A 21,307-nucleotide genomic window follows, 5' to 3' on the forward strand; every position below is an offset into this window, starting at 1 on the left:
AAATATGGCATCTAAGCCTAAACTTTAAAAAAAATATATTTTACAATGCGTCGTCAAAAATGGAAAAGAAATAAATATTAAATGGAAGTGTTTGTTCCCTTAATTAGTGCACAAGTCTCATAATATTTGTATTAGCTCAAACACAAGTCTCATTTATTGAAAATTCTACTGATACAAATACAATTCTATGGTCGTATGGTCGATCTCATAATAATTATATAAGTATTGGCTCAACTAATTCTATAATATAGTTGTTTCACCCAAAAACATTACAAAGTTTGAGATGTTATTAAAAATCTACTGATACAAATACAATTCTATTTTCCTTAATTAATGCTGTGACATATCGTCGCCACTAAAAATCTAGCACTAGACAAAAAGGAAAAGCTTGTTATATCAAAATGATTGCATTGTATTTGTTTTTGTATTTCTGGAAGTAGATTTTAAAGAACATTAATCCATGTTCTGATTGGCTATAACCAACACTACCTGACTGCTATAACATGATTTGGCAGCATCTGCAATTGTAATATGAAACTATTCTATCAAAATTTTGATTGGTAGCTCTTTTCTTCTTTTATTTGATTCTTTAAGATTTCTATGTTTTCAAAATTTTCATTATCCTCCGGAAAGATGTAGTGGAAATCGAGCTGGTCCAATCCGTGTATACCTTTTGTGACTCTAGGCACCTAATTTCCTTGGTCCATTTTTTTCCACACAAAAATATTAACCAAATTACAATCTACTTACTATTTCTGGTCTCCCCTTGGCAATACCTAAACTACCCTCTTTGGCTCATACAGTTCACTGTACAAGCTGCACTCTTGGATGAAACGTTCTGGGTGGTAAGAGAGGCATATGAAGATCGGCGGCCGAAGGAGGATCGGTGAATATAATCCAGCGAGAATCAGAGGGTCCCACTCGAGACAAGATTTACCTCCCTAAAAAGCACAAGTGGAAGAAGCATAGGATAAAATTAGTACATGAAGTTGGGTTTCAAGAAGGATATTTGAGAATGTGCTTTGTGAGGCATCATCAGTAGAAGCAAGCAAGCCGGTCAAATATATTCTTCTTTTTTTTTCTTTTGCCTTTCTTTGGTCACTATAAAACAAATCTCAGCTTCCTCTCTTGGCCTATACTCACAAAACAAACACTCTCTTCTTCAATTGTTCTTTTGAGTTTACGGACTTAAAAGAGAAGAAGCTATGGTGAAGTTTACAAAACAATTCGAGGGGCAGCTCATTCCCGAATGGAAAGACGCCTTCGTCGATTACTCCCAGCTGAAGAAAGACCTCAAGAAAATCCATATGTTAAACAATAGAGTTGAGAAGAAGCACACTGAAACTTCACTCATAAAAACCATTAAGTCCTCTTTAGGAAAGCTTTCCCTTTTCGGTAACAAGGAGCGAGGACGATCTAGTACCATCCAAGTACTAATACTAACCTTTGTGACATTTATTTATCAACTATTCATGGGTTCGTTGTGTTAATGACTTTGATGCTTTCTGAAATAGGTTCATAAGAAGCTTGCTTCTTCTGGAAGTAACAATGACGTGTATGAGACGGAACTTCTCGAGAAGATTGCTGATGATACTGATGCTGCAAAAGAGTTCTTCGCGTGTCTAGACACCCAGCTTAACAAAGTGAATCAGTTCTACAAAACAAAGGAGAAAGAGTTCTTGGAAAGAGGAGAGTGTCTGAAGAAGCAAATGGAGATACTCATTGAGCTCAAAGAAGCTTTCAAACAAAAGCACACCAATGGAGAGTCTACTCAAGAATCAAAAGAAGACGATTCCATATCATGCACCATCTCTTGCGGTAAATAAAAAGATATGCATTTTTTTAATAAAGTAGACCTTTAAACACAAAAAAAAAAAAAAAAAAAAAAAAAACTCTCTTTATATTATTTAATTTCAACACTGTTTTGGATACAGAGGAAGACTCTGTTAGGAACAGAACAGAACAAATGCAAGTTGAGGAATGTTGTTTAGAGGATTTGGAGGATAATGGACCAGAAGCATTGGAGTCTCCAAGATCAGAAGAACCGATCAAAATCAACAACGAGGACTCGAAGCTGACAACGGGTTCTGGTCGAGTATTCAGCTGTCAAGGGAAGAACGTCAAGATAAAGATTCCATTGACCAATCCTTCTCGTACATTCTCAGCCATCAGTTACTTGATAAACCACTCCTCATCAAAAAAATACAGTCCAGATGGAGGAAATAAGCTGCAAATCAGCAAGAAAAAACTAAGCCACGCTGAGAAGATGATAAAAGGAGCTTTGACAGAACTCTTCAAAGGGTTAAACTATCTCAAAACTTACAGAAACTTGAACATGTTAGCCTTCATGAACATTCTCAAAAAGTTCGATAAGGTAACCCTCAAATCAAAATATGATTCTTTCAATTTTTGTTTTTTTTTTCATTTATTTTAGTTGAGACCAAACCCTCTTATGTTTTAGGTAACTGGAAAACAAATCCTTCCAATCTATCTCAAAGTTGTGGAAAGTTCTTATTTCAACAGCTCAGACAAGGTAACTAAAAAAAAATCTACTGTCTCCTTTCTTGTATAAGTTTGCTTAAGCGGAAAATCGAAACCTACACTATTGTCTTGTCACTTTATTATTTTGGTTTTGTAATAATATGAAGAAAAAAAAGTTAACCAACATAGCTTGTCATAATCTTGGGACATAACAGGTGATAAATCTATCTGACGAAGTTGAGGGATGGTTCATCAAGCACTTCGCTGGAGAAAATCGTAGAAAGGCGATGAAATATCTGAAACCGCACCACCGTAAAGAGTCTCACTCTGTCACCTTCTTCATTGGTGAGATTTGTTTTTTGCTTTTTACTTTTTAAAAATATTTACCTGTTTATATGTTGTGACATTTTTATTTTGCACTTGCCAAACACAAAATCTTTTTCAGACTAACAAAATAAAAAAGCCTTTGGACCCCATACACATTAGGATTCCACAATGTAACCTTTTTAATCTTTGAGTTCTCGGTGGACAACTAAGAGCGTCATGTTGTGTTATACTCTCTGTTGCATATCATTATCTTGTCTGCTAAAGAATCTTTTGGAGATTATAATAAAATCTATCTTTGTATGATCTCTATTTCAGGTCTTTTCACTGGTTGCTTTGTTGCGCTTCTTGCTGGCTACATCATTGTGGCTCATCTAACTGGAATGTATAGACAACACTCTGAGAACACTTTCTACATGGAAACTGCATATCCTGTGCTTAGGCGAGTGATTTTAATTAAAAGCTTATAAAACCTTATTATGATTAGTAGAAGAAATAATTTAGCCAATGGAAGCTAATGCTAGTTAATCTTCGTTTCATGTGTTTCTACAGCATGTTTGGGCTCTTGTTTCTACACTTGTTCTTATACGGCTGCAACATATTTTTTTGGCGAAAAGCGAGGATAAACTATAGTTTCATCTTCGAACTTGGGTCCCAAAATGAGCTCAAGTACAGAGATGTTTTCCTGATATGTACCGCTTCAATGTCTGCCATAGCTGGTGTCATGTTTGTTCATCTATCACTTCTTGCCAAAGGTTACTCCTTTAGACAAGTTCAAGTGATCCCTGGCCTTCTATTACTGGTAATTAACAACCACTAGTCACTCACTCTTCATCATATGTGTTTTCTTTTTCTATAATTTGTAACCTAAATCTGTTTACTATTTTTTTTTGCAGGCCTTCTTGTTAATACTGATTTGTCCCTTGGACATTTTCTATAAATCAAGCCGTTACCGGCTTATATCAGTCATTAGAAACATAGTTTTTTCGCCTCTTTACAAAGTCGTGATGCTCGATTTCTTCATGGCTGATCAACTTTGTAGCCAGGTAATACCTTAAATCACATTTTAATAGACCGAAACAGAGTTGAGAAATATATGGTCTTTGAAAATGGATTTTTTAATCTAATCTTGCAGGTGCCGATGTTAAGGAACCTAGAATACATCGCCTGCTACTATATATCTGGTAGCTACGCAACACAGGACTATGGGTACTGTATGAGAGTCAAATACTACAGAGATCTCGCCTATGCAGTTTCCTTCCTACCATACTACTGGAGAGCAATGCAGGTATACTAAATAGCATTCCTTCTTCCACAAGTTTCTGTTTCTTCTTTCCCAAGTTAGAAGAAAATACTTACAGAAAGTATTCTGAAACACAGTGTGCAAGAAGGTGGTTTGATGAAGGTGAAACGAGCCACCTAGTGAACCTAGGGAAGTACGTGTCAGCGATGTTAGCCGCTGGAACCAAAGTGGCTTACGAGAAGGAAAGGAGCATCGGTTGGCTCTGCCTTGTGGTGGCTATGTCAAGTGTAGCTACAGTCTACCAATTGTATTGGGACTTTGTAAAAGATTGGGGTTTACTTCAACACAATTCCAACAACCCTTGGCTTAGGAACCAACTCATGCTTCGCCAAAAATCCATTTACTACTTCTCTATGGTACAAATCCAAATCTTTTTATCACCAAGTACACACATAAATCTCAACAAAAGATATGAAAATGGAACTTGTTCTCATACTTAAGCTCCGCGATTGTCTCTGATTCTTTTGTAGGTTCTAAATCTTGTTCTGAGGTTGGCATGGCTACAAACAGTTTTGCACTCAAGTTTTGAGCATGTAGATTACCGAGTAACAGGATTGTTCTTGGCTTCTCTTGAAGTCATTAGGAGAGGACAATGGAACTTTTACAGGTAAAAATTAATCTCCATATTTAAGGATCTTTTTTTGGAATCAGATTCAGGATATCATATACTGATGCTTGTGTGGACAAAAAACAAAACATATGCAGATTGGAGAATGAGCATCTAAATAATGCAGGCAAGTTTAGAGCTGTAAAGACAGTGCCACTTCCTTTTAGAGAAGTCGACGAAGAAGACTGACCTCTGATCTGATCTGATCGATCATCATTGTTAACTTTGTCACAACAATATGAGAAGAAGGGGAAGAGAAGGATTTGTTCTTTCTTGATCAACCATATTTTGTGATCAACGATCAAGAATCTTCAAACTATTATTATTATTATTCTTGTCCAAAAATTAGTGTAACTAAAGAATCTTACTCCCCCCTTTATTTCTCATTGTGCATCACCATGTAATTGTAGAAAACGAAAAAAAAACAAAAAATAAGAAATAAAAAGTTCTATCTTTAATTTTTTAACCAAAAAAAAACATGCTACAATGATAGTCCATTTTAATAATTTGAGTCATTAGTTGGTAGACATGATAATAAACAATATATTGCCAAAAAAAACTCAACTAAATAAACATAAAATCGTTTATATCAAATTTTTTACAGCAATATATCTGATTACTACTTGGATTTACTAATTTGCCAAATAGACTTCAAAATTATTTGGAAATTAGTTCATCTACAAAATTTTGAGCTCTAAGAATTTTTTATTATTATTATTACTAGGAAAGCGACCCGTGCCGCACGGGGAGGTAAAATCCTAAATTGAAATTTAACATTTGTAATTCATCCTAAATTCTTTCTTTTCTCAATCAATTTGATCATTTTCACTTCTTGCTATTGCTTTCTGCTGATTAAAAAGCCAAAAATTCATTTCAATGTTATTATATTTTATGTTGTTACACACAAAAGTGAGCCTTTTTTAGAGCTTGATTTACTATGAACATTACTTTTAACCATATATAAAATTTCATTTATGTTTGTCTCCGACCATATGGTGCTATATATTGGTATCCTTTCTTAATTCGCTATTAGAAATTGTCTTTGTTGTTGATCATTATCAATCGAAATACATACGAGGCTACTTATCTCTTGGTTTATTTACTGTATCGAGAAAATACTAAATGCCACTTGTCGAAGGAAGGTCGAAGATTGGGATCGGAGTAGATGGCTGGATTGAGTTTCGTTTCCCCTTCACTTTGATACGCGATTTCTCTTTCCATAGATTACTGATTCACAAATCACAATCAATATTCCGATGATGTAAGCAAGTGGAGTTTGTATACAAATGATTTACTATGAACATTACTTTTAACCATATATAAAATTTCACTTATGTTTGTGGATGTTTTTTTCTCTCACTTTTAGATATGTACAAAACCAAGTTTTATATGACCGACCAATCAAACCTAATTGGTTAGTATAGAGTAACTCACATTCTTCAGCTACAACTTTTAGAGATATATATTTGGCTATAATGCTTTCCACAGTTACATGCATGTTGGTCTCACGTTTTCCGTCAAAAGACCCCCTTCTTTCCTCCCTTTTAATGGGTTAATCTTGATTGCCTTATTTCCTACTAACACATTTGATACATGGATTTGTAATATTTGCTTCAAATCACATATTCCTCTTTGGAAAAGAAAAAAAATCAAGACTTAACAGACTAAGAATGCATATAGACAAAACTTGTACACTCATCAGCTATTCAATCAAAGCAATTCAATTAAACTACAAAAGTTCAGAAAATTAATAAAATATAGAACAGAGGATTTTATGTTGGTCTCTCCCAATCCATCCCATTCCACTGTGTCGGCTGCTCTCCTTCCAGGTTGCATCTCCCTCTATTTGATTTCCCACTTATATCTATGAATCGGTACCATCATGTTTTTCAATAAACACAGCGAAAACGAAGTCGATGTGGTGAAACAGGTGATAATAATATCTCACCTTTTAATGTTCTCTTCTTTAGGTTAAACATTAATTTTATAAATTTCTTGCATTTTCTTTTTTTTGGCAGATTCCAGATCACTCTAAAAGTGACTGTTATACATTATGTTTTTAAAAAGTTGTATATACAGATTAGAAAGTCATCAAAGACTAAATAAGTTACCTTTAGTAGATCTTTTCTTTCTAACTTGAATTGTCATTTGGTCGTGCTTACGCTTTCTAGAATTTAATTTTGTGTTGTCACAAGTATGTCTGGCTTTTTCTTCGGCACTCTATTTCCATGCTCATTTGTAATATTTCTATATATTATCAAAATGTTTGATACCCAGAAAGTATAAAAAAATTATAATTCAACTAAAAATTTTAAAAACTTTATTTACAAAAAATGTAAACTAACCTGGATCATGAACATCTAATGGACATCCTACAAACAAAAAAAAATTTAACATTTATACCATGTTTGTTAGAAAAAATAAATAGGTTAAAATAAGAATATATATAAACTTATAATTATACCATGTTTGTTAAAAAATTTTGGCTTATCTGTAGCTCTAGCATCACTGCATATCATCATGCCTCTCGTATCTTGGTTTTGGTTTTTCCAAAAAGTCAAAAAATAAAATCTGCACATTGAGAATCAAAAACATTAGCCATGCAAAAAATATGGCACACGTACTTAATAACATTAGCCATGCAAAAACATGAAAACCGGAAAGGCTAACATTTTTGAAGAGACTAAAAGTTAACAAAACTAAGATTAATGTATGAACTTAATAGTGTCGACTAACAATAATAATAATCTAACCGAGAAACACTACAGGTCATTCGCAGCAAAAATATTAAATTACCTTGAATTAGAGATTGATGCTTGAAAGTTAAAAAACACTTCAATAATACAATTCTTTAGTACTCAAAAAACAATTGTTTGAAACTTGTTTATGTAGTCAAGAAAAGTTTATATATAATAAACAAAGAGGTGTAAGACATAGAGGTGTGAAATGTAAATGTGTAAAAATTAATAGATGTGAAACATGGAGGTACAACAAAGAGGTGTAACACATAAATGTGTGAAATTAAAAGGTGTAAAAATTAATGGATGTGATTTTTGAAACCAAGAGGTACAACAAAGAGATGCAAAGACTAAGGAGGTGTGATTTAAAAGGTGTAAAAATTAATGGATGTGATTTTTGAAACCATGAGGTACAACAAAGAGATGCAAAGACTAAGAAGTGTGATTTAAAAGGTGTAAAAATTAATGGATGTGATTTTTGAAACCAGGAGGTACAACAAAGAGATGCAAAGACTAAGAGGTGTGATTTTTGAAAGATGGGGGTGCGACGAAAAGACACGATTAATAATTTTAAACCGTTGGATTAAAACTGGAACTAATCTCATCCGTTGGATTAAAAATTGACACAAAAAGTGGGTTTGCTATTATCTATAGGTTAAAATAAGAACATATATAAAATTATAATTATACCATGTTTGTTAAAAAAATTTGGCTTATCTGTAGCTCTAGCATCACTGCATATCATCATGCCTCTCGTATCTTGGTTTTGGTTTTTCCAGAAAGTCAAAAAATAAAATCTGCATATTGAAAATCAAAAACATTAGCCATGCAAAAAATATGGCACACGTACTTAATAACATTAGCCATGCAAAAACATGAAAACCGGAAAGGCTAAAATTTTTGAAGAGACTAAAAGTTAACAAAACTAAGATTAATGTATGAACTTAATAGTGTCGACTAACAGTAATAATAATCTAACCGAGAAACACTACAGGTCATTCGCAGCAAAAATATTAAATTACCTTAAATTAGAGATTGATGCTTGAAAGTTAAAAAACACTTCAATAATACAATTCTTTAGTACTCACAAAACAATTGTTCGAAACTTGTTTATGTAGTCAAGAAAAGTTTATATATAATAAACAAAGAGGTGTAAGACATAGAGGTGAAAAATGTAAATGTGTAAAAATTAATAGATGTGAAACATGGAGGTATAACAAAGAGGTGTAACACATAGTGGTGTGAAATTAAAAGGTGTAAAAATTAATGGATGTATTTTTGAAACCATGAGGTACAACAAAGAGATGCAAAGACTAAGGAAGTGTGATTTAAAAGGTGTAAAAATTAATAGATGTGATTTTTGAAACCAGGAGATACAACGAAGAGATGCAAAGACTAAGAGGTGTGATTTAAAAGGTGTAAAAATTAATGGATGTGATTTTTGAAACTAGGAGATACAACAAAAAGATGCAAAGACTAAGAGGTGTGATTTAAAAGGTGTAAAAATTAATGGATGCGATTTTTGAAATCAGGAGGTACAACAAAGAGATGCAAAGACTAAGATGTGTGATTTTTGAAAGATGGAGATGTGACGAAAAGATATGATTAATAATTTTAAACCGTTGGATTAAAACTGTAACTAATCTCATTCGTTGGATTAAAAGTTGACACAAAAATAGTGGTTTGCTATTATATATAGATACACGCGACTGTATCTGAGACGTTGAAATCAACGGTAGAGATGTTTGCGTGGTAAAGCTACCACTTTTACTAGGTTTAGGAGTTGGGGGGTCCAACAGAACAGAGTCAGAACAGAACAGAACAGAACAGAGCAGACGGAGAACATGGCGAATACTACCGCCCGTTGGTCACCGGTTTTCGCTCCAATCTATTCTCCGGTAAGTGGTAACACAAAGCCAATCAGTGTACGGTTCTCAGCTTCATTCTACAAGCCGTCTCTTCCGTTATTCAAGCAGCAAAACCCTATATCGACGACTGTACACAGGTCCCAAAGCTTTAATTCTCTTCTTCTCCATCACGTTTCCTTTTTCATGGGTCTGATCTCATTTTTTATTCCCCTCTCGTATATCTCCGAAAGACTCATCCTTTTGCTGTTTCTTCAGGTCGAGAGCTACTCGTGTAATAGAGGTAGTAGCAGCACCTAAGCAACGGAATCGATCAGTCTCTGTTTTTGGGTCTCTCAGTGATGATGCTAAGTTAAACCCAGAAGAGGAATCAGATGATTCCGTAGAGGTATCAATCAAATTGAGTCTCTTGATATCGTTCGTTTGTGTCTATGTGTCTTTCTCGCTGAAACTTTGTTTCTTGTTTGGTGTTGTTGTCGTTATGCAGGGACAGGTTGCTTCTGTAGACACTAAACTACCGAGAAGAAGTTTGCAAGTAGAGTTTACTTGCGATTCATGTGGAGAAAGAACTAAGCGGCTTATCAATCGACATGCTTATGAACGTGGCCTTGTGTTTGTTCAGGTGTGTCTCTGATTCTGCTTCCCAATTTGTGCACACCACATGTTCGCTTAATTGTCCAAGAGAGATGCTTTGCTTTGGTTGGTTAGTTGCTTTTATTATTTCTTTTTTGGCAGTGTGCAGGATGTCTTCAGCATCATAAACTGGTTGACAATCTTGGTGCCATTGTTGAGTACGACTTCCGTGAAACCTCCAAGGATTTGGGTACTGATCAAGTTTGATATACGCTAACGCTACATCGAGTGTTGAATCAACTTTTTTCTTCCTTTTCTCAGATATGTTCGTTTAGGCATGATATAAGAACTAGAAGCTATTTTCCACAAATAATACAAAAGAATATATTATTTTTGAATCAATGTGTTGGTATACATGGGGGGGAAATGTAGCTGCTCGGGTTGATACATTTGTGATATCATGAGATAGAAAAGTTTAAGCTGTCATAGCCAGTAGACAGAGAATTCCCACTGCGGTATTGACCCACTTTCCTACTCTTCCTTTTAGCTGATTCAAGGCATTTCCTCCATTCTGTAAACCAGAATTTTAAGAAGGTTATAATCATATCACAGAAGCATGGCTGTGATAGATAACCTTTAAGATTGTTGTTTAGTAAGAAATTGTTACCGTGTCTGGCGATGGTGCTGGAGCTGTGTCTTGGGAATCTGTTACAACTGGAGGAGATGGAGGGCTCGGGGGAGTTGGTGCTGGAGCTGGGGCATGGTGATGCCTTTTGTGTTTGTGCTTTCTCTTGTGCTTGGCAGGAGCCGGTGCTGGGGTTGGTGGTAAACTTATTGGTGTAGGAGCTTGTGCTGGAGGTGATGAAGCTGGTGCAGGTGGTGGTGAAGCTGGTGCGGGAGGTGGAGATGCTGGTGCCGGTGGTGGTGAAGCTGGTGCCGGTGGGGGAGAAGCCGGAGCTGGAGGTGGTGACACAGGTGGTGGTGAGACAGTTGGAGCTGAAACGGGTGGGCTTTGGGGTGGTTGTGGAGGCGGAGTTGTGGGGCTGCTTACTGGTGCAACTTTTGGAGCCGGTGATGAAATTGGAGTAACTGCTGGCGGTGGTGTAACCGGAGATTCTGGTGGCTTAGTAGCTGGAATGGGTGGAGCAGCGGTGGTTGGAGGCGGAGCAGTGGTAGTTGGAGCAGGAGTAGTAGTGGTTGGAGGCGTAGCAGCTGTGGTTGGAGGAGTAGCAGCGGGTGTTGCAGGCGGAGATGTTGCCGGTGATGCGGCAGGTCCTTGTGCATTGACACTAATGAGAGAGATGAGAACAGAAGCTAAAAGAAGAGACCAAATTACTGAATTTGAATTCATCCTGTTGAGATGGAAGTTGCAGGGAACAATTGGCGAAGTTAATGTGCATATAAACAACTGTGGGATATTGAAATTTCTTAAAGTAAATGATAAAGTTTGGTGCAACGATGAGTTAGGTGGTTTAAGAAATCGAGTCTTCATCAGAATGCTACGTTGCTTCTAATCTCGTGCCATTAATACGTACTTATCATATAACTGTCCCCAATAATAATCAGCTTTTTTAATAAAACGTGTTAGTCATCAACTAAATGGGACCGATGCTTCCCTTGGACCTAGAAAATTGGTAAGGAGTCTTGATCACTATCAATTGGTTATAAAACCTTGTAAGGCAAAACATCATGAGTTCATATAGAAATTTTGCAAAACGTTACAATCAATGGGATTACAATGAACCAACCTAGTTTTCAGGTTTTAACAAATGACAACGTTTCATGGACACACAAAATATACAATTTTGAACAAATCAGACGCAAAACTTGTACATACAGAAATGAACACCGAGGCATTGGATTTGGAGGTAAGCTTCTACAGACAGAAAAAGGGTAAGACTTGATGCATCTTGTTGAGAAGTATGGAAGGATGAAGATGATGATGATGATCTGTAGGAGCGGGTGGATCTGAGTTCTTGTCTTTCTTCTTTCTCCTCAGCTGGAAAAACTGCTGCATTGTCTGAGCACATTCTGATTCGAGAACTCCGCGCCGGATTGTCATCTTAGGATGGAATGGATGAACTGGAGGCGGTGGCTTTTCTGAATTCTCTGATCCATTTTCTTCGCCTCCAGGGAAAAGCCTGAAACCATAATTTGTTCAATGATTTTGACTCTGCAATGTTCGGAACAACGTTTCCAGTTTCAGAAGTTATTGTTACCTGATCCAGCTGCCATCTGCTCCGAGAAGCTTATTAGGAGCACCCCACACAAGAGTGTTCACCCTTGCTTGAAGTATTGCGCCCGCACACATTGGGCACGGTTCTAGTGTTACATAGAGCGTTGTATCCTGTTGGAAGAATAAGCAAGTTATACTGTAAATAGTTTCACTACCGCATCTATCACATTATCAAACACTGACTATTTTGATCATTGTTTTCTAACTTCCCCAAAAATTAACCATCAGCACGCCTTAACTAATATCGGTTGTTATGCTCATATACTAGTTCTGCTATTCCAATGTAACAGGAATTTATATATGACCATGAGGAAGCTGTTTCAGAGTGAGAGAGAAGATTACCGCGAGCCTCCATGAACGAAGTACTTTGGAACCCTCTCGAATGCAAATCATTTCTGCATGGGCGGTTGAATCCCGAAGCTCCTCTACTCTGAAACACAAAACTATGGTTTAGGTGAATCCAGCTGGAGAATATAAGAGTGAAAAAAGGTTTAACGAAAACTAAACTTACAGGTTAAAACCCCGAGCAATGATTTTCCCATCATGCACAAGCACAGCCCCAACAGGTACCTCCCATGTATCAGCAGCCTTCTTAGCTTCTACTAACGCTTCCCTCATGAATATCTCATCAACTGTTCGCCTTTCAGCTTCTACTCTATATGCTTCTTCCCACTCCTCAAAACTATCCCTCACGACCTGTTTGTTCCTCTGAAGTTTTTTTTGTGTGGACGAAGAGTCTGTTGGTATGGAACCTGTTTCTTCCTGGGACTTCGCACTCAGAGGTTGTTGTTGTTCCACCTGCTCTCTTAAGCTGCTACTGCCAGATACCATGCTGGGACGGGATTCTGAAGGTTCCTTTACAACAGGAGACCTTAGGTTTCGACCAGGCAATGGCAACGGCTTTTGACCTGCATCCATTTCAGGAATACGAGCCTGGTAGCGTCTTCCTTCTTCCACAGTAACATTTTGATCGCTAGTTACCTTGGTTGGACTAGATTCTGAGGGTTCCTTGATAGCAGGAGATCTTATCAGGTTTCGACTAGGCAGTTTCTTTGGCACCCCTGTTGAAGCAGTTTCGGAAAGACGGAACTCAAAGTTTCTGCCTTCTTCTTCATCAACGCGAACAATTTGATCACCAGATGTGGAAGCCATGAGATTGGATACAGAGCCACCTTCTAATATTGTGGAAGATGGTGACAATACTACACCTTCGTGCCGTCCATATTGCTGCTTCAGTTTTGTAGTGCCAGCAGATTCAAATTGGCCTCTAGGAGAAGTTTGACCAACCTCCAACTGATGTAGGGAATGAGCTTCTTGAGGCAAAACCCTATCCCCTTTGTTATCATCACTGCTTCCTTCAAGCTCACGTCCAGAAAACCATGTTGCACTGCTAACTGACTCATTCGGTGAATTCTTTCCGGCAGGCTTTGCACTCGATTCAGAGCTTCCAGCTCGAGAGCCCCACCGAAGCCGAGCAATATCGGCGATAACATTCCACAAGGACCTACCATTTCTTTTGAAACCAGCATTTCCCTCGGCTGCATTGCCTTCCGTGGCTCCTGGTTGAGGGGTTCCCTGAGTAGAATCTGTGACCCAGAATTCATCTGATGGTCCCTTTGCTCCTGAACCAGATGATCGCCTTGAGTCCCGCCTCTTCAACTGATTGCTTTCAACTCTTTGCTCCCCAGTCTCCGGATATGATACTTCATGCTTGGCCTTTTTCAAAAACTCCCCAACAAACTTCTCTGATGACTGTTCTAACCGATGTGCAGAACCCAGAGCATCTTCGTGTGTTGTAACTCTCATCGGTTCTCCAGCATATTGACTAGTAGCAAGAGCTCCTGCTCTTGGGTATTCAAAAGCTGTGGGATCCCCACTTTCTGAATTTTCATGGGAAATTTCTTGAATTGAAACTCCACCAGTTCCATAACTTTTCCCTGAACCTCTGCTTACCAGCTGAGAAGAAGGAGGAATCAGTGTTGTTTGAGATCCTTGCCTCTCCGCTGAAACCAGATCTACCAGATGCAATTTATTTCCCGAGACCAAAGTCAAAGATGATTGTGAACTTGAGGCCTCTTCAGCTAGCTTTTCCTGAGAACTTGGATCCCATAAGGCCATTTCATCTTCTTTTGTCGAGTTAGCATGATGAAGCCTAGAGTCTTTCCAAGCACCGCTTTTTTCGACGTTGCTGTCCGACTGCAAAATCGTAGTACTTTCTTGACCAATTAACCTCTTCTCAGATTTTCTCTGAATTTCTGTATACCTTAGTGTATCACTAGTATGAGATACAGAAACAGAAGTTCTGTCAGATTGCGTCCTTTGCAAGGGATTATGTTCAATAAGATCATCTTGCTGCTTCCTTTCTGATTGCAAACCAGAAACCAAGCCAGCATGTACCTCTTGGTTTCTAATCTGTTCTTCGCTTTGCAAGACATATGTATTTCTGATGTCTATGTCATGAACTTTTGAACTTTCAGAAAAGCGTTCAGTAGTCCTTCTCATATCAGCTTGCTTAGATAACCTTCCTTCCACTAGAGGCTGCTGATTATTTGTCGCCTTTGGAAAATTTTGGAGCACACTTATATCTTCCTCTTGGGTCTGTCTATATTTGGTTCTTCTCCGCATTTCAGATACTCTTTCCTCACTGCCATAACGAGCCTCTGATCTCTCCTTCAGTAGCTGCTGAGAACTTTCAATGTTTTCGCTCCCAGAGTCATTACGAATTGAGTGAACTCTGTAGTCCTCTCTTTCACCAAGAAGCTTTTGGGTTTGGGAATTGGTCTCTGCATCGTTGACATGGATCTCATGAATCTCTGTATCTTCTTCATAATTTCCTGTCGACTCAGACGCTCTATTACTAGTTTGACTAAACTTCTTACCTCTCCTTTGGTTCAAAATCACTGCCTGATTTGAATTATCCCCTTCCTCAAAAACCTGCTTACGGTAGCTTGAACCCACTCTACTGGAGCTCTCATCTTTATTTCTCCTTGAATGCATCTGAGAGGCTTCCTTTCTAGACTTTGATCCTTTGCTTGACTGTTCTACAACTTTCTTTTCTGAACCTCTCACGTTTTCGCTATGAATAATTTCCACATCCTCCTCCTGATCTTCATTATCACTCTCAAACTCACCAGAAGAAGCAAGGGAATAATACGATGAACAACTCGAACTCTTTGTCCTTATTGGTCGAACTTCTCTTTCTTCATTCCCAATGGATTCACCACCAACCAATTTATTAGAACCACGCCGAGACTCACTTTCCAGTTGAGAACTTTTCTTTCTACTCCCACAATGTTCACAATCATCTCTTTCATCTAACTTCACATCTTCCTTAATCCCATTTCGCCTACCAAACCCCTCAGGTCTCTCTAACCTTTCCTGCTTGTTTTTCCGAGTAACTCTCCCATCACCATAACTATCTCTAACCTTTCTGACATTTCCAACTTTCTTACTCTCTTCAACTCTACTAACCAAGTTCCACTTCCTCTCCTCATCTATCAACTCCTCACTTAAAAACGAAATCATAGCTTCTACATCATCATCATCTGGACAACTTCTACTATCACAACATTCATTAGATTTTTCCAAACCCTTAAGCCTAAAGCTCTGGTTTTTACTTCGTCTACCATCACAACAAGAAGCATAAACCTCACAACCCACAAGTCTATTCCCACAAACAAGCAACCTCCTTTGAAACGAAGGCCACTGAATAAGCGTAGATTGCCTAATCCCATAAAGCACAAATCCAGGGTTTAACGATACCTTAGGCTTAACATATGAACAACAAGAAGAAGAAGATGATGATGGTGTTACACAGCAGCAGCAGCATCTCCTCGAAGATGTAGATGAAGATTGAAAAAATCGGTAACTTTCAGATCTCTCAGGGAGGAGCAAAGAGCAGTACTCTTGGCGATTTCTACTCCGAATCGGCCATTGGAGTGAGTTGGTGTATGTATTGTTGAACATTGTTGTTGAACCGAAGAGGTACCTCGTTTTAAGCAGCTATTGAAATTTCATTTCGAACATTGTTGTGTTGTGTGTGGTTGGTTCTTCGATGAGATTTACATCGGATATGAATGAATATGAAATTGTTGTGTGTCGGATTTTGCAGATGAAGAAGACGACAAGAGCGAGTCTAAGTATGATTCTAAATAACCAGTCCGGTTCGACTGAGTTGGTTTAACTGAATTGACCAAGTATAATAAATTTGGAAAACTCTCTCGGGTTCTTATTGGGCCTGTTTCATTTATTGGGCTTTCTCTAACATAAAAGATGAGTAAGCGTTATAGTAAGAAGAAACATTATGTTTTTTTTTTTATCTAACATTAAGGAATTTCAAACATTACGATCCAATAATTTTTTTGACCTTTTCCTTCAAGGACACACACATTTCATTTTCAATACTTTAAATGAAAAAGAAGGAGAGAAATTATTTCGAAGATGACATCCAAACAATAAATTTTCCAGCATAGCTTATGTTGGTGGCAAGACAAATACATATATATATATATATCATATTTTACTATTTATAATAACTATTCGTTTTGTTATAAAGAAACAGTACAGTATATTGCTCTATTTTTCATAATTTCAAAATATATGTATGATTCGACGTTTGATGCTTGAAACCAAATAAAAGAATAGTTAACATGCACAATTAATAGGTCTCAATTAATCTGAAATTCTAAATTCAATGTAAATTAAAATTCTTTCTTTTTAGTTTTTAATATATATTTTATTCATATTAACCTTATTTTCAAATATTATACATATATTTTTTAAATATATTTTTATAAAATATAGAATTCTCCGGATACCAAACGAAACGATGACTGGTACGTAAAATATCTCGTATACTTTAACGCCGTTTGTTGAGCCAATAGGTGATATAATGTTGAAGAGAAACAATGTTTGACTGTTAGTTACATAAACTGTAATCTAGCTTAGTGCTAGCTTTCTCCCCTTTTCTTTAGTTTATGTATTATATATTATAACTAGATCAGGCTCCTTGTATCACTATTTTTATTATCTATACAAGAAAACCCTTTATAAAAAATAAAAATAAAGATATGGTGATGTCGATGATGTGTATAATATAGTGTTGTTTACGTGACTTATGTGCATGTATTAGCATGTATGTATGTACATATGTTTTTGGATAATAGAACTTAAGAGAAGTTGGTAAAGAGGTAGATATGCTAAGGGGGGACAGGTAAGGTTTGTAGGTGATCGCATGTGTTGGACACTAGCCTATTGGGCTCCTCTCTTTGCCATCCCCATTTCTATGCCAAAGCTTTTCTTCTTTTTCTTCTCTTTTTTTTTTTTTTTTTTTTTTTTGGTTTCCTTTTCCATTTTTGGTCTTACTCTCTCTCTTTTTTTTTTTTTTCTCTTTTTACATTGTCTTTATTTGCCTTTGTGCGTGTGATGTGGTCCATATAGTAGCTAATATTTGCTTTTTTTATTTTTCCATTTTTTTCTTTTTTTGAATCTTAATTTTCTTTTACATGGGATGAATGAAATTAACACAATAACTGGTCTTTTAAGATATGTAAAATAGAAATCGAAATATTTCATATATACAATTAAACATATATCGTCTATATGTCGATATATTGATGTGGATCTCATTTTCTGTTTTAGTTTTAAACAAATTTAGAACACCATATAAAAAAAATAGAGAACCAATAATATTTGGTAGTTTATGGTGCTCTAAATTTTAAATAGGTAATACTTTATTAGAACACGCTACAAATTTCTCATGATGAAATTTGGATTTTATCAAATTTGGTTGTAGAAGTTAGGGTCCCAATTGGTTGAATATTTCAAAAATAGGATTTTAACAAAAAAAAAAAGGATTTGCTTATATAGGGTCTTAATTATTTCAAATTAACATTTATGTATTTGTGCTTATATGTGAAAATATATATTTTAATTATCAAACATCTTTTTTCTTGAATGAAAATTATGACATCTTTTTTTTAATAAACTATTCAACGTAGGCAAAAAAAGGTTTTGTTTGAAATTGTATAGGTTATGGTTAAAATTTAAAAAGATACACATTTAACATAAAAGGCAAATGCGATCACCAACAAACAAATGAACAATTATGACCAGTCTTTTATACTTTGGACAAAACCATAGCGCATTAACAAAGGAAACTGTTTATTCCAAGAAGAAGAAAAATTAGCTTTTTTTTTTTTTGTGGAGATGTCATGTCAATTATTGTGCTTTACTTGTAGAGATGTTCACATTTCTCTCAAATATGTGATTAGTGTTTCAAAATGTACCATTCGAAAACGTGAACATCAATTAGAAAATTGGAATTTAACCTGTTTGAAGAAAAAAAAAAAGTGGAAGCTCTAAGTTTATCTATATATTTCATAGAGTGAAAATTACGTTAGAATTAATAGCAAGAAAGCATTTAACATTTGGTAATCGTTTCCAATTCATTCAAAATTAAGTAAAAAAACATACAAAATAAAATAAAGATATATAATTGCGTATAAAAAAGGAAGAGGAAGAAGAAAATGTAAAGATTTCCTAGCCAAAAGGGTGTCCTAAGAGAATTCGAATGGGATGTGTAAAAAAGATCATTGATATGATATTTCATATTTTTGAAGACAGTCTTCCACTAGAATTTTGTATGGTATGATAATTTAAAAGGTTACAAAAAGTAGTACAATTATTGGTCTATAACACTAAAAAAAAAATCAGTAATAGCAATGAATTATTCAGTATTGCTTCATATGCAAAATTGACACTTGACTGCGTATTAGGTAAATCTTAGTAAAAGCATTAAACAATTCAATTTCTAAGTAGAGAAGAAAAGATCAACGCTGCAAAGAAATTGTCAAAGACAGACAAAGAAATCTAAAAACGTTAATTAATTTCTCAAATTACATTTTAGTGGGAATATATTTGGAAGTCTCTCAATTAACTAAAGATTCCGTAAACCGTGTAGATTCATCGTCAACTTCATAAAGTCTTTTACTTTCGGGAAAAGTTTCATAAATACAAAATATCCATCATAGCTTTAGATCTATGGCTACCAACTTTTAAAAAACAAAATTCAAGCACCACACGAAGAAAATATACCTATATACCAATAAATGTGTCTCTAATTAAATAATGTTACTTCACAAATCAACATAGATCACTTATATAAAATTTTCAAGAATGAATGAACTATACGTATCCAACACGATTATGAGTTTTTCTAAATTGATTGTTCTTGTTACTCCAATAAATGTGTGTTATACAGTTATACTCTATTTAAATGTGTGTTATACTCTATTTAAGGGGGTAGCTACGGTAACTACTAACTATTTCAGTTCCATATCGACTCAATTAATTCGTTCGGGTCGGTTTATTCTGAGTTGGGTCTAACAAATTTGGCTGGAGTCAAATTACCTAATATAAGATTAGGCTCAGTTGCCATTTTTTAAAGTTAATAAGGTTGCATTTCAAATTGAAATTTTCAATTCCATCTGTATTTCATTTATTTTATCGTCGCATAAAATTATACAAACAATAATAAAATGATCAATTTAAAAGGTATGGTCTTTATTCGTTAGGATTCTTGAACCCAAAAAAAAAAAAAAAAGGTTACGGTCTTATAGCTTCTGTCGGCTTCTACCATCTTCGTGGCAAGCTCTCCTAATTCACGTCAACGTCATTATTATTTTTCACGTCAACATCAATTTATGAATAAATAAGGTGATCATGCATTAGATTGACAAGACAAAAGAAATATATACGTATATTATACTTAACATCAATTTATAGTTGTGCCGGATACAGACGAGGCGACGACCACCCAAGGTTTATTTTGAGAATTAAGGTTTAATGAATTAGCTAATTTTTTACAACATTTAGTTTTAATCACCAAATCCACAACGATTTAAAAAGACGAAGATATATGGTATTAGTGAATATTTTAAGGCATGTGATGTGTAATTCGATTGACAATCTAACTACTAAGTTTTGAAATTTTCGCCAAAGTCTTTTTTTTTCTAGTTTCCTTTTTTTCCTTGTCTTGACATTTACGAGAGTATGACATCTTTGATGATGCCTTTGCACAAATTAATCCATACCATATTACAACTTTATTATAAATATTACCAGTTTATAGTAGATTGAATTTTGTCAAAGGTAACCACAATCAACGGACTAATTTAAGTATATAACTCCAATAGTAAGCAATCCATTTTCTGACTTTGGCTATTGAACCCGATAAAGAAATGGATGAAAACTATTTCGTGCCACATGGTCACAAACACCACATCGCGTAATTACATAAATTTCAATGTTAGATATTAGCTGACGCTGGAGCACACCCACATAGTTCAAAAACTATAGTGTTCAGCTAAGTGCGTGTGTGATTTTTTTTAGAAGACTAGTCGCAGTGGTTTTTTTTTCTTTACCAAATGTAGACGTATTAAAGAACAATATTTATATAAAATAGAGTCTGATTGGTAACGTATTCAAAACTATAAAGAAAAGCTGTAAGTTAAAGTTGTAAGCTTTTACGGAATAGTGCAAAACTGTAAGAAAGAGATGTACATGAAAACTATACAAAAAAGCTGAGAGTAAAGGTTTTAATAAAGTTTTTGGTAAAGTTTTTGTGATTAGTAAAAAATTAAAACTATACAAATAATAAAGTTTTGTTTTTGTCATCAATCAAAGCCAGAAGAGTAGTGTTTTGATAAGGTAAATCTATACCATTTCTATAATGCCAAGTTGAATTAAACCATATGTGGATTGTGGATATAGACAATGTGTAACTGTACTTGGTTAATGAAAAATTGATATTGAGAAAAAAAAAACAAAGATAAGGTAAATAATTACACCAAAACTGATATTGTCATGTATAGATAAAGTGACATATGCAATGTGTTATGCTGTCATGGAGGTTACAATAAACGAATAAGAATTCATTATAATAACCAGATTATTAAAAAAAAATCCAAGTTCAGATATTTTGAGAAAACCCCAAAAAAATTATTAGGTACAAGAATCATATAATTTTTTTAATTCTAGTTAATAAAGTATTTAAAACGACTTCCAAAACTTTGGATAAGCCATGCAATTAAAATCTATCAAATATATATGTCATATATATATATATATATATATATATATGTGTCGTTTGTCAAAAAGAAAAAAAAAACATGCAATAAA

The 21,307-nt window shown here is 35.3% G+C and overlaps 4 protein-coding genes across 4 annotated transcripts; 2 read left to right on the forward strand and 2 right to left on the reverse strand.

The window, feature by feature from the left end:
• Nucleotides 1–533: 533 nt before the first annotated feature.
• On the forward strand, nucleotides 534–5,101 carry LOC104750721 (phosphate transporter PHO1 homolog 1-like). Its single transcript, XM_010472561.3, has 12 exons — nucleotides 534–1,430; nucleotides 1,515–1,818; nucleotides 1,935–2,374; nucleotides 2,462–2,533; nucleotides 2,697–2,826; nucleotides 3,124–3,247; nucleotides 3,358–3,607; nucleotides 3,702–3,851; nucleotides 3,941–4,093; nucleotides 4,186–4,464; nucleotides 4,579–4,715; nucleotides 4,814–5,101. The coding sequence occupies exons 1-12, from the start codon at nucleotides 1,206–1,208 to the stop codon at nucleotides 4,902–4,904; spliced, it is 2,355 nt and encodes a 784-aa protein (XP_010470863.1). The 5' UTR covers nucleotides 534–1,205; the 3' UTR covers nucleotides 4,905–5,101.
• A 4,074-nt stretch (nucleotides 5,102–9,175) lies between these two features.
• Nucleotides 9,176–10,293, forward strand: LOC104750723 (uncharacterized). Its single transcript, XM_010472563.3, has 4 exons — nucleotides 9,176–9,458; nucleotides 9,577–9,706; nucleotides 9,806–9,940; nucleotides 10,054–10,293. The coding sequence occupies exons 1-4, from the start codon at nucleotides 9,298–9,300 to the stop codon at nucleotides 10,156–10,158; spliced, it is 531 nt and encodes a 176-aa protein (XP_010470865.1). The 5' UTR covers nucleotides 9,176–9,297; the 3' UTR covers nucleotides 10,159–10,293.
• Nucleotides 10,262–11,410, reverse strand: LOC104750722 (lysine-rich arabinogalactan protein 19). Its single transcript, XM_010472562.3, has 2 exons — nucleotides 10,559–11,410; nucleotides 10,262–10,462 (listed from the first exon to the last, which is right to left on the reverse strand). The coding sequence occupies exons 1-2, from the start codon at nucleotides 11,381–11,383 to the stop codon at nucleotides 10,367–10,369; spliced, it is 921 nt and encodes a 306-aa protein (XP_010470864.2). The 5' UTR covers nucleotides 11,384–11,410; the 3' UTR covers nucleotides 10,262–10,366.
• Nucleotides 11,411–11,568: 158 nt separating this feature from the next.
• Nucleotides 11,569–16,299, reverse strand: LOC104750724 (tRNA(adenine(34)) deaminase, chloroplastic). Its single transcript, XM_010472564.3, has 4 exons — nucleotides 12,639–16,299; nucleotides 12,470–12,557; nucleotides 12,111–12,238; nucleotides 11,569–12,032 (listed from the first exon to the last, which is right to left on the reverse strand). The coding sequence occupies exons 1-4, from the start codon at nucleotides 16,091–16,093 to the stop codon at nucleotides 11,768–11,770; spliced, it is 3,936 nt and encodes a 1,311-aa protein (XP_010470866.2). The 5' UTR covers nucleotides 16,094–16,299; the 3' UTR covers nucleotides 11,569–11,767.
• Nucleotides 16,300–21,307: the final 5,008 nt, after the last annotated feature.

The sequence above is a fragment of the Camelina sativa genome, chromosome 16 (genome assembly GCF_030686135.1).
Source record: "Camelina sativa cultivar CO46 ecotype springtype chromosome 16, ASM3068613v1".
NCBI classification, from domain to species: domain Eukaryota; kingdom Viridiplantae; phylum Streptophyta; class Magnoliopsida; order Brassicales; family Brassicaceae; genus Camelina; species Camelina sativa.

Excerpts from the sequence above, each read along its gene's own strand:
- LOC104750721 (XM_010472561.3), top strand. The coding sequence starts at position 1,206 with ATGGTGAAGTTTACAAAACAATTCGAGGGGCAGCTCATTCCCGAATGG. Across the intron at positions 1,819-1,934 it reads ATCATGCACCATCTCTTGCG|AGGAAGACTCTGTTAGGAAC; the intron begins GTAAATAAAAAG and ends TTTTGGATACAG. Across the intron at positions 3,852-3,940 it reads CTGATCAACTTTGTAGCCAG|GTGCCGATGTTAAGGAACCT; the intron begins GTAATACCTTAA and ends CTAATCTTGCAG.
- LOC104750723 (XM_010472563.3), top strand. The coding sequence starts at position 9,298 with ATGGCGAATACTACCGCCCGTTGGTCACCGGTTTTCGCTCCAATCTAT. Across the intron at positions 9,459-9,576 it reads ATATCGACGACTGTACACAG|GTCGAGAGCTACTCGTGTAA; the intron begins GTCCCAAAGCTT and ends CTGTTTCTTCAG. Across the intron at positions 9,707-9,805 it reads AATCAGATGATTCCGTAGAG|GGACAGGTTGCTTCTGTAGA; the intron begins GTATCAATCAAA and ends GTCGTTATGCAG.
- LOC104750722 (XM_010472562.3), bottom strand. The coding sequence starts at position 11,383 with ATGAAGACTCGATTTCTTAAACCACCTAACTCATCGTTGCACCAAACT. Across the intron at positions 10,463-10,558 it reads CAGCACCATCGCCAGACACG|AATGGAGGAAATGCCTTGAA; the intron begins GTAACAATTTCT and ends TCTGGTTTACAG.
- LOC104750724 (XM_010472564.3), bottom strand. The coding sequence starts at position 16,093 with ATGTTCAACAATACATACACCAACTCACTCCAATGGCCGATTCGGAGT. Across the intron at positions 12,558-12,638 it reads ATTGCTCGGGGTTTTAACCT|AGTAGAGGAGCTTCGGGATT; the intron begins GTAAGTTTAGTT and ends TTTGTGTTTCAG. Across the intron at positions 12,033-12,110 it reads GCAGATGGCAGCTGGATCAG|GCTTTTCCCTGGAGGCGAAG; the intron begins GTAACAATAACT and ends TTATGGTTTCAG.